At 41.6% G+C, this 19,156-nt stretch overlaps 1 protein-coding gene across 1 annotated transcript; it reads left to right on the forward strand.

Moving 5' to 3' along the window:
* Window positions 1-917: 917 nt before the first annotated feature.
* On the forward strand, window positions 918-17,278 carry atp2a1 (ATPase sarcoplasmic/endoplasmic reticulum Ca2+ transporting 1). Its single transcript, XM_073494102.1, has 23 exons — window positions 918-1,035; window positions 2,284-2,301; window positions 2,984-3,066; window positions 6,111-6,215; window positions 7,258-7,396; window positions 9,199-9,279; window positions 9,384-9,469; window positions 9,774-9,929; window positions 10,104-10,245; window positions 11,577-11,743; window positions 11,881-11,969; window positions 12,065-12,167; window positions 12,276-12,407; window positions 13,552-13,677; window positions 13,959-14,177; window positions 14,333-14,444; window positions 14,536-14,759; window positions 14,869-15,089; window positions 15,220-15,422; window positions 15,728-15,813; window positions 15,929-16,062; window positions 16,422-16,539; window positions 17,144-17,278. Exons 1-23 carry the CDS (start codon window positions 918-920, stop codon window positions 17,276-17,278), a joined length of 2,997 nt encoding a protein of 998 aa, XP_073350203.1.
* The last annotated feature ends 1,878 nt before the right edge of the window (window positions 17,279-19,156 follow it).

Here is a 19,156-nt window from a genome sequence, read left to right on the forward strand (position 1 = left end):
GCCAGGACCCAGACTCTTCCTTTAAATACTGTTGTCACTGTGGCATGGAGGTGTATAGAACTTATAACAGATTATGTCTACCACAGTTAATACTTTATAAATCTATAAGTTGTCGTGCATGATTATAAACATTTATAAAAGTTAAATTAAGCCTTATAAATGCATTATAATGTCTTATGAATGTGCTATGATGCATTATAGACATGACCTTCATAGGAACTTCTTTTGTCCTTGATACACAGGAGACCTTTTTAAACTGTACTTTTTTTTTTACATTTCCTTTATTCACTTGTTGATCATCCCAAATGATGTTGTGAGTCCACAAACGTGCACACACATGCACAAAGTAGTACTCTGACATGTGCTCATCAGTGTCCCCTACCTCTCATTCAGAAAGCCTTTATGTTGCCCCTCCTCATTGTCCTGACTACGCATGTTCTCTTATGCACATCTTATTTCCAGCTTGCCGGGCAGCAGACCCCTCTGCAGTTGTTGCCCTCTCTCACCCCCACCCCCTACCCCCGCCTATTCTTTACCACAGGGCCATCCCTGCCCACCTATTTGTGATGTTCTCAGCCAATGAGGGGTGAGTGCATGGTGAACAAGCACCAATGAGGCGACTTTTTCATCTGTATAAAACTTTTCAGGACAGTTTGCCGGGTTGCACTTTCTGTCAGTCCAGGGCTCCGAGAGGAGAGCAACAGCCCAGAGAGAGAGAGGGGGTAGAGAGAGAGCAAGTGTGAACGCAGGGGGGTTGCCAGTTTCTAATCCCAATCCCACACTTCAAGAAAGTGGTGGGTGAACATGGCTTCAATTGTTTTAACTTTCAGTATCAGGCCAGCTGGGCCGCTGAGACTGATCTGAATGTTTCTGTGTTTTCTATCCCTTTGTCCTGAAGCCTCTCCGTTTCAGCGAGGATGGAGAACGCACACATGAAAGAGTCAGGGGAGGTCCTGTCCTACTTTGGCGTCACTGAAGAGACCGGCCTCTCACCTGATCAGGTTAACAAGAACCTGAGCAAGTATGGCTTCAACGGTGAGGAGAAAAAAGAGATGGAAGATGGATGGATGGATGGGTGGATGCAGGAATGGAGTTGGATGGAGCTTTGGAGAGTGGAAAGAAGGAGTAGTAATGAATGAAGCTGTTGAGAAATCGCAGAAGGTCCAGGACAGTACATTTGGATTTAGAGAGGGAGGAAGGCACAGAGGCAGAAGCACAGTGTGGCTGAGAGGTTTACCAAGATGAAACTTCAGAAACAGGCAGAAGGTGGAGGAGGAGAAGTAGTGGGATGACTGACAGATGAACTGGCACAGTGTGTGGCTTCGTGGTGATAGTCTAATTAAGGGAGACTATCTGAAAGACACAAAGACAGAGTGACGTTTGTGTAGCAGGTGCATTAGAGATTCAGGTTACTGACTACTGTCTTCATTTTAGATTGAAGATTATTTATCTGTCTTTTATTTTGAAATGTAAGCAGGACAGTTCAGTCTTGACATTGGAAACTTCTCAAGGTCAACTTGCTTAGTTTTTGTCCAGCTGCATCTCACAGCCAACCAACTCAATCCACTGAGGAAGGTAGTGAAATGCAGCTAAAAGCTTTTAAGTGGACCTTGAGTTCAGATTTGTTTTGTCTCCATCTTGTAAATTTAGTCTTGATCCTGGAATTTAAGAAACATCTGCATCCAATGGGCCATTTAACCTTGTCACATAGTAAATAATAACATTTACGCTGGTTCTGTTCCATTTAATTGGCCCTGAAGCTGTAACATCGCTAATGTTATTATTTACACCTGTGCTTTTCCTTCTGTGACAAATCAAAATGTCTGCTGTTAAAAAGGCCTATTTGTGACAAATATTTACCAAACTAGTGCATCTTACACACAGTAAACTGAGCAAATGTTTTACTGTTTTACTTTTTACCATCTTATTGTTGCATTAAATCATGCTCAACAGGTTGCAGTGATACTATATTGTCAGCTGACAAATGGATGTTGACAGAGAAACAGCAAACTCAAATAACAGAGTAATTAGGGTCATTGTAAAGGTCAGTTACTAGAGACACTGTTTGTGTCATAAACTGGCAGGACAAGGAGGCCAGAACAAACCAGCTGCTACATAATATGAATTGTTTGGTTCAGAGATGGATCTTAGATTATAGTTTCTGTAATGTGATCTTCAGATTGTTGTGTTTTGATTGATTATGCTGTAAACATTACAAGCAGTGCAGTAAATGTGGCGTGCAGCTTTGCGTTATTAATATCATTTGTCTCTCTTCGCCCACAGAGCTGCCAGCAGAAGAGGGTGAGTCCACTTTAAACCCCTTCCCTTTTAATTATTCACGTTTGAGCCACATGCCCTGTTGATCAGAGTGAATCTTTTAACTTTGTGCCACCCAGACACACCTGTTCCCTCACTTCCTGTGATGACAAGTCATTTATTTAACACCTGCTGGCTCCTTGCTCTATCCCAACCACTGAGCCAAAGGCTTGGAGATAGTTATAGTGGCCCAAACTGCTAACAATATGCTCATACCACACACAACTCATGAAATCAGTTGACACAGACACAGGTTACAATACAGCTTCTGTGGTTTGGGAGATGTTGGATGTTTGTTTTTTATAACTAGCATTTTTGTTTAGCACAGCTAGAACTCAGTTTAGTTAATCTGGCACACTAGAGTTGTGCACACACAGTAAGAGAGCTTAAACACCATACAGATTATTGGGGCTGATGTTACAAAATTACGAAACATTTATCATTGACTTCATCACAAATCAGTGTTTTTTTCTATTCACACCTTGTTGGCTAATCTATCTTGCATGCAAAAGCACATGAATTATAGAGATTATATTGACATAACATTAACATTTTAACCATTTACCAGGTAACTTTATAAATACATTTAACATATACAGCGAGCAACTACACAACTGACCACATATGCTTGCACACTGTATGTGATTTCATCTATTTTCTTGAACAGGAAAGACTATCTGGGAGTTGGTGGTGGAACAGTTTGAGGACCTGTTGGTCAGAATCTTACTGCTGGCCGCCTGCATCTCTTTTGTGAGTTTGCTCACTTCTATCTTCACACGATACAGCGTATTAATATTTGAAATATCGTCTGAGTAAAAGATAGACAGTATGTACACATGTGAAGCCTGAAGAGTCATGTATTTAAGGATCCTATGGTAAAAAGACAACGATATTTGTTAAATAATTGTTCTTTTCCTACTTTACATTTATTTTACGTACATTTGGCCCTCAAAGAGTTGAAGTAACTGAATCCCTAAATCAAAAGGATAGAAATCCAAGGTTCCCTCCCTAAGCATTAAGTGATTGGCTAAGCAAAAAAATAAAATAAAATAAATTAAGACAATAAGAAAGTATAGAGAGCACATTTCCCCAAAACTCTCAAGGCTTGGTGCTGAACAGTTTATAATAGCTGTGTATCTTACATATAATTACTTCTTTTTATTTTATTTTGATAATAAGCATTTGTGATACCCTTTGTAACCCCTTCCTGTATTTTAGGCACCATAGCTTATTATTTTCCAAGATAATTGGTAAAACTCCTGAGCCACGAATGGTTTTTTTTGGGCCAAGATTATACTATATACTTGAGAGAGAACAAAGGTATACATTAGCTACTCAAAGTCGTTGCAAATGAGGTCACGTCTTGTCACTGCATCTAACCGTGCTTTGATAAAGTGACAGGGATAAAAAGAACAAGATTGGCGATTACAAAAGCGCATGTCCAGGGACAATAAAGAACCTGATGGTGACATGAGAAAGTGTAAACTCTGAGCTGCGTCTTCTCTAGGCCCTCGCCTGTTTTCTTTGTGATTACACGCACACTCACACACTTGGGGCCGACAAACAGAGCGTGTACATCGCTGGGTTATTAGATTACATTTGGACCCATGTCCTCACTCTCATTTACACAAGGAATCCCTCTCTCTCTCTCCCGCCCCGGTTGCTCTCTCCAAAACAGTTTTGTGGAGGAGAGTAGGCTGGACACATTGTCTTAATCCTCCATCTCTGCCCTCTGGCCTCCCTGCACAGCTGTCACTATGGCCTTAGAAGGCCTGACGGCTGTGTGTGTGTGTGTGTGTGTGTGTGTGTGTGTGTGTGTGTGTGTGTGTGTGTGTGTGTGTGTGAAATAGAGAGAGCAACATAAAGAGAAAGACAAAAAGAGAGTGGCTGTGTGTGTGGGTGTGTGCACATATGCATGGCAGGGGCTTTATTTTAAGAAAGCCTCAAGCCAGGACGAGAAACTGTATCCTTGGACAAAGGTCAGGGATGGAAGGAACGAGGGATGGCTTGCAGCAGGAGGAGAGAGTGAAAGACATGGAGGAGAGGGAGGGAGGGGGTCTGGGATTAGGTTGCACAATGGCATTGTTTGTTACAATGACAAACGAGAGCAATAGATTCAGAGTCGTATACGGTTTCTAAAAGAGAGAACACTAAATACTGCAAATACATGGTCACCCTATTCATACACACAGGAATGTCCTGCCACTGCAATGTGCTGACAGGCTCTGACTCTCATTCTGGAGATCGATTGTGTCTTTGAAGAGAAGCAGGGTGAAGACAGACTGGAGAGAGCGAGCAAGAGAGCCTATTTTTGGGAAAGGGTGAGAAAAGATGTGAGATGAAATGAAAAACACGGCAGACATGATGATGAGCGAAAAATAAAATGCTACAAGAGAAGGATGGGGCTTCTTCTCCTCTCTCTCCCTGTGCCTGTGGTTCACTCTGTGCTCCGCTGGCCTGCAACTAATCTGTGTCAATGTCAACACAAAGCCTTTCCGAAACAGACCTGTGTTAGTAACATGGGAGCCCCCGCTCACAGGGGCGCACACGTGTTAAGACTATAGGTTTGGAAAAGAGTCACATGTCGAGATTTCAAAGATAGGATGACATAAGAGACAACGGCGACAAAGTGAAATGTCACTTGATCCAGTAATGGTATCATAACTGGCAGAAATAGCCCCTCGCCGTGACTATTTTATGTTTACGTTTAATGCTGGAACGACAGGTGCACATCAGCCTTAAAGACACTTGTTGTACCAAGCAGAGAATCACAGGCTTACTGATACTGTAAGTAATGCTACACTCAGTCAGTATCGCTAACAGACCCACTAGTGGATCCTCATAAAATAAAAACAAAAAGAAAGAAATATATGTAGGAATTGGAAATACTTCAGTTCATGATCAAACGGTGCTTCTTCTTAAAGGTGTGAATGTAAACATCATATTAAGGCTATAACTGTGACAATTTTCTGTGTGTCTGTTATTGACATAACAAGTTCCCTGAGACAAAAAATGATGTCTTGTTTTATTCAACCAGCAGTCTAACACCAAAAAGTGTTTGATAAAAAGTAAACAAAGGCAGCAAATCCTCATATTTGAGTAGCTGTAACCATAGAACGCGTGTCAATTTTGATAAATGACTGTGATAAACAATTAATCGATCAAAATTGTATTTGATTGATTTTCTGTTGATCGACTAATGGTTTCAACACATGCAGGTATACGTATGATGTCGCCTCAAGTACGTAAAAATATTTTTTTTCTAACTTAAAGAGTTATTTCGGAGAATAGTTTGATTGGTTACAATGGCTCTCATTTAAAAGTTGCGATCAAATAAGTAGTATAGCACTGAACCAACTGAAACTGACAATCAACAGAAATTTACCAACAAATAATTTGATAATTTATTTGTTGTTTAAGTCACTTATTCATTAAAAATGCTAAACGTTTGTTGTTAGATGTGAAGATTTGATGCTTTTCTCTGTTTATATGATAGTGAATTGAAAATGTTTCGATTTTAGACTCTTGGCCAGACAAAACACACAGTTTTAAAGATGTCACCATGAACTCTGGGAATTGTGTTAAATGTTATTACTTATATATAAATAACTGACAGATTAATTATGAAAACAATTCTTGGTTACAGTTCTAATGTTCAACCTGTTAAAACGCTTTGTTTTGTTTTAACATAAGGAAAAAAATTGAATTTGACGTGATGAAGCCATAAACAACATAAAGTTAATGACATTTTCATTCAGATTTGCATACTGATATGTACTTTCTGTCTCTCTCAGGTTCTGGCCATGTTTGAGGAAGGAGAGGAATCTGTCACTGCTTTTGTCGAGCCCTTCGTCATCCTCCTCATTCTCATTGCAAATGCTGTTGTTGGAGTGTGGCAGGTCAGTGAGCACACGTGCGCACACACACAGGACCAATTGCAATCACAAGGACACATACCTGCCCCTCAATGCTGTCTTTTACACACACCTAAATAGACTCTTATACTTAGTAACAGTCACACACAATAAATCACACACGATGGCGGCCTATTCAGGTCGCAGCCTGTGTCCTTTACGGAGAACACACGCTCCTTCCAGAGCTCAGAGTTCAAGGGAATCCAGAACGAGAAGCCTGACGTCAGCAGGAGGTGAAAAGGTGAAAGGTTAAGCCAACAGGGGCGGAGAGGGAGGGGATGGCGAACCGGGACCCGTGCTGCCTTCAAGGCTCAAACTGCAGCCTGCTTTGTTACGATCACACTGTGCAATCCACAGTAAAAATACAGAGGGACGATCGGGTTACCACTGGCCTGGGGTGTGTGTGTGTGTGTGTGTCTTTGTGCATGGTAGGGGGGTTCATATCAATCCTGTGGCAGTCATTTGGAAACTATGCACAAGGATTCACACATGGGGGGTTTGGGGGAGAATGGAGAGAGGGAGGGCGGCTGGCATAAGTTGGGCTTTACACTTTGAGGCGGTCGAGGGCAGCCTTGGAAGAAAAGCACAGAGTGAACTGAACATCAGCCTGTTGGACTTCTCTCATTGACCTGTTGTTCAAGCTTGAGACAGACAGACAGACAGACTGCAGACACGTGTTGTGTTTACTGAAGATTTGTTAATGACAAACAAAACTTTTTAAAACTATAATTCAACATAGCATTACTCAAGCGATGTATTGTTGTATCTGTACTCCTACTATACTACTATTTTTGAGATGTTTGTCCTTCAGATTGACTCAAGTTCTATACTACTTGAATTGTTTATTGTTTGTACATGATTGATGATTAGATTGTTAGCCTGTCATAACAGACTAATTGGTACATATAGCATTTTGCATAAGAAGGCTCTGGCTCTGAAGGTTTGTCTGCAGTTGGTATGATCAAGGAGATCATGGCACTAAAATGACCATATTTTATGTTTTACTCTGTGTGTATTTCTACAACAGGAGCGCAATGCAGAGAGTGCCATTGAGGCTCTGAAGGAGTATGAGCCTGAGATGGGAAAGGTTTACCGGGCGGACAGGAAGAGTGTTCAGAGAATCAAGGCCAGGGAGATTGTTCCTGGTGATGTGGTGGAGGTTTCCGGTAAGATTCCCAAAACTGAAGGCTTTCTTTTCACTGCTCTACCTGCTGAATGATCTCAAAGTCCATTTACCCACTGTTAAGGAACAGTCACAACAATTGTAACTGGCTGCAGAAGAGATCATCAGGGTCACAGAGCTTCTATATTTGGTGGAGCATCATTGTGTAAACTCTTGAAGAACACGAGAGTCTCAGCTCAAAGTTAAAAGAATCAGAGCTGGTTAAAATTAGGACAATGCACAGGAAATCCTGTATTTTGTTAAAAAGCAATCCACAAGTGCAGACTTTAGCCACACAGTGTTAAATGTTCAAAGGAGAGAATAAAGTTCTCTATTAAATACACAAGTAGCATGTAAAAGCCATGATCACACATGCAACAAAGCTATAAGAAAATGTAAAAAATTGAGCCACTGGTTGGTGGCTTTTCTTGACAGAAGACGAGTAAGCAAAATAAGCACCAGTAGAATAAATAAAGTCATTAATGATAAAGTCTTTAGCACAGAAAACAACAAAAACATTCATCCAATGTTGCAAAAGATTGCTTCTGTTCTATCTGGAGGTCAAATTATGTATGTAATGCATGGTACAGTGGATTCTACACACCAAGGGCCCTATCTTACACCTTGCACAAAGCGGTGGACAGTGCAGTGCAAGTGTCAGTGTTAGTCTCCTACCAATGCTGTTGCCATTGTCATGCCCAGCACCAATGATGTCTAAGTACTCATCTGTGTGCCCATGGGCGTGTTGGTCTTAAAATGACGTGTGGTCAGGCGCATTGTTTGCACATTGCTATCTTGAGGCAGCAGAAAGCAATTGCAACATAGACCAACAACAATCTGCTATAAAGTCAATGGCTCTGTATTTTTCCTGCTATTTCAAGAGTGTTTTTCCCGTTTCCTGACATCATTATACCGCTTTCGACATTGTGTGCTCATTCTGATGATACAAGAAGATGAGGACACGCTCACACCTGTTTCACCTCAGAGAGCTTTGGTCGATTCCTTTTCCCATAGGTGAACCGTTTCCTCAGCAGAAAATGTTTCTCCAACTTGCCCAATCTGCGATTTTAAATCATGTTACGCCCAAAACACACCTATGATTTATAAAGAGACTAAACACAACTTCTTTGTGCCTTTCACCTCTACGCCAAGATTATGCACTGTTTAAATAGCAAAAGGGAGTTGGACAGTTGGGAGTCAGTAGCCTCTCAGCTCATATCGTATATACGTCAAAAGAGTTACATGCACGTGCGTTTAGTGTGTGTGTGTGTGTGTGTGTGTGTGTGTGTGTGTGTGTGTGTGTGTGTGTGATTACACGGCTCCTGATGTCCTTGAGAATGAACATGAGCCCTTTTAAGGCAGTGACAGAATAAAGGGGTGGAGGGGAACTGAAGGAACTTGCTGCGGGAAGAAAAAAACAAGCTTGAGTATAAATACACTTAATATCGACAGGCGGACTCGCTCCTCTGTCTCTCCCTCTGTTTGCTGTACACCTGTTCATTTCATTTCATGATCTCCCCAAGGTCTCCCTCTCCCTCTGTCTCTGACTGTGGTATCAGTTTTCAACAACAACACGATCCATCCAGAGTGCTAAAACCAGTCAATCAACCCTGCAACCCCTCCCTCCTCCCACCATCCATCCTGCTGTAATGCTGCAGTCAGATTGATACAAGTTAATGAAGCTGTTTGTACTGTCGTCCGGCACAAGCGGCAAAAAAACATAAATAAATCAGTTGTTTAGTGTAAAAGGGCTTAATTTAATAGTATTTTGAACTTCTCTGTGTCTTTCTTTTGTGTGGACACTAGTTGGAGACAAAGTGCCCGCTGACATCAGGATCATCTCCATCAAATCTACAACCCTGCGTGTGGACCAGTCCATTCTCACTGGTAGGTGTTACAAGACAGAAAGACAGACAGGCAAAAAATTATATATTTTTGATGTCTACTTCCTTCCCTGACCAACACCTCACCAAAACTTGTCTCTCTTAAAGGTGAGTCTGTCAGTGTGATCAAGCACACTGACTCCGTCCCAGACCCCCGAGCCGTCAACCAGGACAAGAAGAACATGCTGTTCTCTGTGAGTCTTTTTCTGCGTCTTGCTCAGCTCTTTGTTTCAAACCTTAATTTTCCCATCATCACCAAATTTAATAGCAATCCAGCCAACATTTCTGGAGACATTTCCATCAAAACCATAAATTGGAACTTCATGGCACTAAAAAGTAGGTCAGGAGATCACCAAATTCAGTATGACTGGCCCTTCAATTTCAACAATTTCTGTTTCATGCCAATCTATCGAACAGTTGTTGAGATGTTTAACTCTGTTTGGTTCAGACTGACTAACTAACTTCCCAATGGTTTTCTCTCCCTCACTCTAAACACAGGGCACCAATATCGCAGCTGGAAAGGCCACTGGTATTGCTGTTGCAACTGGCGTCACCACTGAGATCGGTAAGATTCGTGACCAGATGGCTGCCACTGAGCAGGAGAAGACTCCTCTGCAGCAGAAACTGGACGAGTTTGGAGAGCAACTCTCCAAGGTGGGTGAGACAGAGAGACAAAAAGCCTCTCTGAAACTGCATTACCACAGTGACAGTTTTTATTCATTCATTCAATTGTAATGCCTATACTGTTTGAAATAACATAAGAAAATATGTTTATAAAACAAAGCCAGAGCGAAGGCTTACACATCTCTATGACTGCCTGTCCTCCAGGTCATCTCCCTCATTTGTGTGGCCGTATGGATAATCAACATCGGCCATTTCAATGACCCCGTCCATGGAGGCTCCTGGTTCCGCGGTGCTATCTACTATTTCAAGATTGCTGTGGCTCTCGCTGTGGCTGCCATCCCTGAAGGTAAACCCCTGGGATTAACTTCCATTTGGTTGGCCAAGAAGATTAACATATCTAAGATTCATCTCATGTAGCTCATCTATATGACCCTGCAGCTACCAGCCCATTAAAGATTAAATTGGCTTACAATTGATCTTTACAATATTATACAGCGCTATACAGTTTATTAAAGATGAACTGCAACATTCAATCCATTCAAGGATGTGTCATCAATGGAGGGGGCTGCACATTGCACAATGGAGGTAAACAGTGAACGAGGGGGAGGGCGGATCACATTGATTATCTGCAAGCTTTTGTTCTGTTACTGCAGATATTTGTTTTTAATCCAAAAAAACAAGCAAGTCCTCACTTGACTTTTCAACCTGTAGATTTTGACATGCCCAATACAGTGCACACTTCAAGAAAACTTGCTGGGAACCAACTTTTTGGGTTCAAAAACCTTTTTGTTTTTGGTTTAGGGATGCAAACTAGACCAGAACCCATTCCATATTGGTGGAAAAGGGGTACCAAAGTGCTCTCAGGCCAGCTGGGATATGTACTGTGTCCTGGTCTGGCCTAGGATCTCTGCCAAGTCATCCTCTATCAGTCATCTTTAGCAGGTGGCTATAGCAGCTTATCCGGTTCCTCTTAGCGTGGAGAAGCAGCTGTTTGTCACAGACAGAAAGCCAAACAATCATTATTTTCTTGATCTGATTGTTTTGGTCACTACCCAACCCCAAGACTAGATGAAAATTGGAAAGACATTTGGTCAATAAATCAAGAACTTGCATATCACTCAGCTCTGTCTTTAACTGTTTTACTCCTCCAATTGAAACGGCAACTTTTTTGCCACCTGTTCTGGGACAGAAACAGCCTGGCTTTTTGGAGGTGCTCTCCACCTCATAACACCGCAGTCAGCTGCAAACTGTGCCAATGTTCATCAGAGACCGCAGTCTGATGATACCAAAAGGACAACATCATCTGCAAACACAGATGCCACCATAATGTCACTAAACTGGACACACTCCAGACCTTCTCGACACCATTGTCAGAGATGATATTTGCCAAGAATCTGAACACAGATCAGACTGAATGGCTTGCAGCAGCCCCCTCCCACAGAAATACCTTGGAGAACACAGTAGTCTGGGTGTGCTCCAGCTGATGTGTTACGGGCTTTCAAGGGACCACCACTATTGTCAGCCTGCCCAGAGACAGTCCCTACAGTCCAGGTGGTTTTCTTTGGCTTAAGAGGTTCCTCTTAATGTTTTTTCCACCTACCAACGTGTCCTTGCAGTAATAAAGCAATGACTAAAAAAAATAACTCTTGGCCTAATCTCTTTTTCCGTCCATTGCAGGCCTGCCCGCTGTCATCACCACCTGCCTGGCTCTGGGAACTCGTCGTATGGCCAAGAAGAACGCCATCGTCAGAAGCCTGCCCTCTGTGGAGACCCTGGGCTGCACCTCAGTCATCTGCTCGGATAAGACCGGTACCCTCACTACCAACCAGATGTGTGTAACTAAGGTAGGCTCATACTCACAGGTGTGAGGTCAAACATTCATAAGAATGCTCAGATTCATTTTCAATCCAAAAAGTCTGTTCATTACTAAAAATAGAGCAGATCTAATGCAAAAACTGTTTTTTGTCATGTTTCCATGCAGATGTTCGTCATTGATAAAGTCGATGGTGACAGTGTTTCCCTTGGTCAGTTTGACATCTCAGGCTCAAAGTACACCCCAGAGGGTGAAGTGTAAGTATCAAAAGAGTTCAAAGTTAATGTTATAAGATCATGCACGCACAGAAACACCATAATCCATTCATATTTTTGTCAATCATCTCTACTAGTACAAAGAATGGCGGGTCAGTGAAGTGCGGACAGTATGACGGACTGGTTGAGCTGGCTACCATCTGCGCTCTGTGCAACGACTCTTCTCTGGACTACAATGAGGTTTGTAGAGCATTCAGGGAATTTTGTGTTCGACTCACTTATGTTAACATATAACACAAGACCAGCTTAAGATGTATTTTTGCCATTTCTTATTTCTCCCTGATACAGTCCAAGGGTATTTATGAGAAAGTGGGTGAGGCCACTGAAACAGCCTTGTGCTGTTTGGTGGAGAAGATGAACGTGTTCAACACTGAAGTGCGTGGTCTGTCCAAGGTGGAAAGGGCAAACACTTGCTGTTCTGTAAGTCTACAAAATATTGCATGCAGCATGTAGTGTGTTATTACATTCATATTCTAGTTTATCCATCTATCTCCAAATGAGTGTTACTTTAACTTATATAGTTTTTAAATTAATGTTTGGCAGTCTAATTGCTCACATGGCGTGGTTACCAGTGCCAGCAAACAACTGTTTTCAGTGAAAATGCTCTAAAAAAACCAACTCCCCCTTACGTGCGTGACTAGCTGGTGAACATAGTGGAGCATTTAGTAGCTTGCGAGACAGATATTATTCTCAGGAGTTGGTGGAGACCAAAAAGACAGCTAAAAGGATGGTGAATATAGGACTTAAGGTCATCAGGTTGCCAGAAACACTCCGCTGAATGATAATGTTGCTCTGTAATTGCTAGATGTGTATATACGCATGTTTGCTACCAGTTTAGCATATCAGCTTAAAAGATGATTAACCGTCCACTGCCCAAAAGTGGTTAAAATACAGTTACTGCAGGTTTAATCAGTGCAAAAAGGTACAAATATAAACAATAGGGATGCTCCGATCAGGGTTTTTTGCCCCCGATACGAGTCCGAGTCCTTTGATTTTTGAGTATCTGCCGATACCGAGTCCCGATCCGATACTCTTATAATACATTTAAAAAATTAAAAAGATCGAAGAAAACTATCCAAGGTGTCCCTTATTTTTTATTATATTTTACCACCCCTCGATATCCCAAATTTACATATCTGACAGTTTGCAACTGCATCGTTCTCGTCACTCACTTTAAAATACTTCCACACAGCAGACATGGTGCGCCACAACTCGCCACTCCGCTTCAAAACAAACTGGCGTGCTGGTCTTCTGCGCATGCGCATGTCGTAAACGGTGGTAGTAAATACTCATTTTATTTTTTTTATTTTGAATCACCAATAGCCCATATATCAACAATCTAATACAAATAATGACTAAATAAATATATATAAAACCGATCTCTGATCGGGTCGTAACGTCCGAGTCCCGATCGAGTCTTCAGTGGCGTGATCGGCCCTGATTTCCGAGTCACGTGATCGGATCGGTACAACCCTAATAAACAATAGCTTAATAGAGGTACTAGGCACTACCTTGATGGATCCTTTTGCTCCAGTTGACCTTCTCTTCCTTCATTTTCTAACAGGTGATCAAGCAGCTGATGAAGAAGGAGTTCACCCTGGAGTTCTCCAGAGACAGGAAGTCCATGTCAGTTTACTGTTCTCCTGCCAAGTCTGCCAAAGCCCCTGTGGGAAGCAAGATGTTTGTCAAAGTAAGTGTGTGACCCAAGACAGACATTTCCACTGCATGGTCTGGTTCGACTCCAATAGCTTTAAACTGTTCTTTGTTTAGTTTTCCATTGGCAAAAGTTCTCTTTAAAAGTCTCATAACAGAAATTATGACATAATAAAACAGCCATGCCAGATAAAGCTTCTAAATTTGAAAAAAAGCGCCTCAATGGAGTTAAAGTTAATCAAGTCATATTATATCATATTGTAAAAGGGCTATACTGTATGTTGATAATGATGTTGTATGTTGTAACTGCGTCATCAGGGTGCTCCAGAGGGTGTCATTGACCGTTGCACATATGTTCGTGTGGGAACCAACCGTGTGCCCCTGACCGAGCCGGTCAAAGACCACATCCTGTCCGTCATTAAGGAGTGGGGCACTGGGCGCGACACCCTCCGCTGTTTGGCACTGGCCACCTGTGACTCACCTCTGAGGAAGGAGGAGATGAACCTGGAGGACTCCACCAAGTTTGTAGACTATGAGGTGAGCATCACAGGACCAATAATGATATGATGTTGTACAAACATACAGTGTCACCCTGGTGGCGGTGTATATCAGAGGTGTTCAAATGTTGTATTTATAGTTCAAAGTTCAAGCTCCAAGGGAAACTAAACTTGTTGCTTTCTTTGTTTCTCCAGACTGACTTGACCTTTGTGGGCTGTGTTGGCATGCTCGACCCTCCTCGTAAGGAGGTCATGAGTTCCATTGAGCTGTGCAGGGCTGCTGGAATCCGTGTCATCATGATCACTGGTCAGTAAACTAATCAAATATTTTAACCCCATTGTAAAATAAATCAAGCAGACTTCATAGAAATGATGAAATCTTGATTCCGTCCCCCCAGGTGACAACAAAGGCACAGCTGTGGCCATCTGCCGTCGTATTGGTATCTTCAGTGAGGATGAGGATGTCACTAGCAAGGCCTTCACCGGTCGTGAGTTTGATGACCTTGCTCCATATGATCAGAAGAACGCTGTCCGAAAGGCTTGCTGCTTTGCCAGAGTAGAACCGTCCCACAAGTCTAAGATTGTGGAGTTCCTGCAAGGCTTCGATGAGATTACTGCCATGGTGAGAGGAAGGAAATAACTTACATATTGATGTATGTCCTCTCCTTAAAATACCTTTGATTTGAAATAATCAATTTTTCCTCTCCATTTTCCCTCTACTCTTTACAAAGACTGGTGACGGAGTGAACGATGCCCCCGCCTTGAAGAAGGCGGAGATTGGCATCGCCATGGGCTCTGGCACTGCCGTTGCCAAGTCTGCCTCTGAGATGGTCCTGGCTGACGACAACTTCTCTTCCATTGTGTCCGCTGTTGAGGAAGGCAGAGCCATTTACAACAACATGAAGCAGTTCATCCGCTACCTCATCTCCTCCAACGTAGGCGAGGTCGTCTGGTGAGTACATGATACTATATATGGAGATTAGGTCTGATAAGAACCATATCTTTTGTGAGATTGAAAGGTAACATAAGAAAATGTATCAGTCTGCGCAAGTCCAAAATATCTCCAACACTCACTCTTTCAGTATCTTCCTGACCGCCGCCCTGGGTCTGCCCGAGGCTCTGATCCCTGTCCAGCTGCTGTGGGTCAACCTTGTGACTGATGGTCTGCCTGCCACTGCGCTGGGCTTCAATCCCCCTGACCTGGACATCATGGGCAAAGCCCCCCGCTCTCCCAAAGAGCCCCTCATCTCTGGCTGGCTCTTCTTCAGATATTTGGCCATTGGAGGTACAACACTTCTATGTTCTCATCCAATAAATGATTTCAGTGCAATATAAAAATAATCTATATATCTTGTCTTCATACTTCACTGACTTTTAGCTTTAGCCCTTAATTTAGCTTGAATATTACTGATACTGTAGATAAATCCCTCATCCCTCATCGTGGTTGAAGCACTTGTGTATTGCACGTCCTTTAGTTAGTCTCAAATGACCGCCAGTAACTTTTGATAAATGATGCTGTCGCTATGGACACAAATCATGTACCAAATGAAAGTTTCACTGGACTTATTCACATGATAATATTTCTTCCAGGTTATGTTGGTGCTGCAACTGTGGCAGCTGCTGCCTGGTGGTTCCTGTACAGTGACGACGGCCCAATGGTCACCTTCCACCAGCTGGTAAGTATTTAACACTCACTAAACTTACACACCTCTTTAAAGACACACTTCAGGATGGGATCTTAATTTCTTAGGGACTAAGAATCAGTATTAAAGTTTCCGTCTCCCCTCTCAGTCACACTTCATGCAGTGCAGCGAGGACAACGAGGACTTTGATGGCATCCACTGCGAGGTGTTTGAGGCTGCTCCTCCAATGACCATGGCTCTGTCTGTGCTGGTCACCATCGAGATGTGCAACGCTCTGAACAGGTCTGACTACACTGTCAACTCATGGGCATTATGGGTACTTTCACCTGAGAACAAAAACCCAACAATATTAAAAGTAAAAATGAAGACATAAATGAAAATTGCAATATGGAAAATGATCAATCCCACTATCGCAAATCATGCATAATATGATGTGATATGTTTTGTTTTGTTTTGTTATGATATTGTGCAGCCCTATATTCTACCCAGTGGTGGGATATAACAAAATACATTAACTGCAATGTACTTTAATTGTACACAGATACACTCGTACATATGCCCTCACACATGTTCAGTCTGCCTTAACGTACCCTTCCACCTCCCCATCCAACCCCACCTTCCTCCTCCTCCCTCCCCCCCAGCTTGTCTGAGAACCAGTCCCTGGTGCGCATGCCCCCCTGGAGCAACCTCTGGCTGGTGGCCGCCATGAGCCTCTCCATGTCCCTTCACTTCATGATCATCTACGTCGACCCCCTGCCCGTGAGTCTGGCCTCCTGCACCACAGCCCTCTTCACCAAAACAAACATCCATCTTCCTCTGCTGCTCCCTCACACATACCTTTACACACTGCCTCTGCAACCTCTCACATTCTCATTGCTTAAATATTTACAGATGATGCACCGCTCAGTTGCCCCTAATTACTAACAGAGGTGGCATTTAAGGTCCCACACAATCAAACCAGCTGCACAGCCCTGGTAGATAGATAACTTTTACAATTTTTTTTACCCATATTTCTTTATTTCTTTCCAATTTCTTTCAAGGTGAATACTTTATTAAGAGTGTGTTTTAAAATAAATCTATCTCATGAATCAGAAAACCGAGGCTGTCAAATACAAATCCACAGAAATGATCATGAATTCAATCAGATGTTCATTGATCTCTGGTGGTCACAGTTTGAAACTATAACTAATACCTCAGTGGGTATAATACACACATTTATACTGATTGTTATTATTCCTTAGATGTATCAAAAAGGGTATTTCGTGGTCATGTGAGCACTAATGTTTATAGTCTCTCCATAATTGTTATGCAGCTGTTTCTTACTGTGGTTTGCCAGCTATAACACAGCTGCTCTCGTCCACAGATGATCTTCAAGCTCACTCACTTGAATGTTGAGCAGTGGTTGATGGTGCTGAAGCTCTCCTTCCCCGTCATCCTCATCGATGAGGTTCTCAAGTTTGTGGCTCGCACATATCTGGAGGGTAAGTTATACATGTGATCTGTTTACCACGTTTCCTTTATTCTATCAGTGAGAAGTTCATGGTGTACACTATGAAAACAGATGTGATATATACAGGTAAAGTGTATAAGTTGTAAACTGCGAACATATGAGATTCTGTTTTTTATTTTATATTCTAAATAATGTAGCTTCAGTGCACTCCTTTCTATTCAGATTAGCCATCCTAGACCTCCTTTTAAAATAAACATACTGTATTCGAATAAAATGTAAGAACAGATGGCTCCATCCTCCTTTAACAATTCTCCTTTTTGTTGAATCTTAAGGAAAACATAATTGATTAATGGAATGTTATGGAATAATTTACCTCCCAAATAAATGTCTTTTAATGTCTTTTATTGTAACCTCTCTTCCCTCTTTCTTATTTCCTGACACAGTTTTAATTCTTTCCCACCCTCTTTCCTCTAATCTCTGTTGACTCTGATGACATTTATCTAATTTTTCCTCTCCTTGGATGCTCTTTTTCTCCGTTCCCTCTCTGACAATCCAGTCTAAACCTGTTCCCCCTCCTCCATACCCCTGTAACACAACAAGGTATTCCCCTGACCCATACTAAAGGGTTAAGCACTCTGCATCTTGCACTTCTTTAAAGTTTCTTGCTGGGTATTATACGTGTTTAAGTTACTGTGTCAAAGGCATAATGTCCATCATGAGTGTGTGTATATGCTTGTTGACTTTTTATCTGTCTTGAAAATCTTTCTGGAGCTGTGTGCATCTGTCATGAACTGCCAGCAGAAATCTAATAATTGGTCATACATTGTATAGCATAATTGTATTTTAATTGTAATGTAATTGGAAGCTTTAAAATTTTACTTTAGCTTATTGCTTCAAGTAGCTTTCTATGGCAGTGTATAACCGCCATGCCGGAAAAACAAAAAAAACGGATCAGTATCATGTTATAAGATGAGAAGTTTATTGTTCTAACATGATTTTTTGTATTATAATTATTATAAATTTATCACATTACAACAAGAATCTTTTCCTGTTATAACATGATACGTTTCACGTTATAGCCTGATAATATAACGTTAAAATATCTTGTAATATCGTGAAAACATCTGGTTATAACAATAATCTTCATGTTGTAATGTGATAATAATCCATTTTCCTGTTTCTGGCATGGCAGCAATATGCTAAAAAAGAAATAGTGAACTAGTTTTGACTATGCATGTACTATAATCCTACTAATTTTCTATTTGCTTAACTTTATACTTTGGCAAATTAATTTGAAATGCGCAATGTTTCTCCCCAACATGTGACACTGATATGCTAAAATTAGATATGATTAGATGATATTGGAAATATGCTTTTTAACTTTCTTGCCATCCATGCTGGAAACAACAAGCTCTGTCTCGCTCTATCCAACCTGCCTGCCACCACCTGCAAAGCTCACTCATTAACTTGTTATACAATATGGTGTTTGTTTAATCTAGGTATGTATTATTTTGTACAAAAACTGAAAGGTAAAACGACAATTCATTGTTTTGCCAGTGTTGCTATCTCTTGGCTCTTAGCAGTTAGCTTAGCTAGGAAAATCCAGAAGTTAGCTAACGGTTACTGGTCCAGCCAAAAACTGCCCCAAATACATATCCCCAGTAAAAAAAATTGTACATTTCGGTTTTTTTTGTACAACTTAATTATTATTTTGAGAAATGTTGAGTTTTAAGGGTGCTGGGAGGCATGTATTGTTTGAGTAACATTTATGCTAGCTGAATTAGCATTAATCAAATTAGCATAATTTCCCAAAGTGTTCCTATAAACTCTACCTTTAACAGACTATGAACTCTTAGCGCATTCACTTAACCTGAGCACATTACCTTACAACTGACGGGCTGTTTTCCTCTCCAGGTAAAGTCTAGA

This window comes from Pagrus major, chromosome 23, assembly GCF_040436345.1.
Source record: "Pagrus major chromosome 23, Pma_NU_1.0".
In the NCBI taxonomy this organism is placed as follows: Eukaryota; Metazoa; Chordata; class Actinopteri; order Spariformes; family Sparidae; genus Pagrus; species Pagrus major.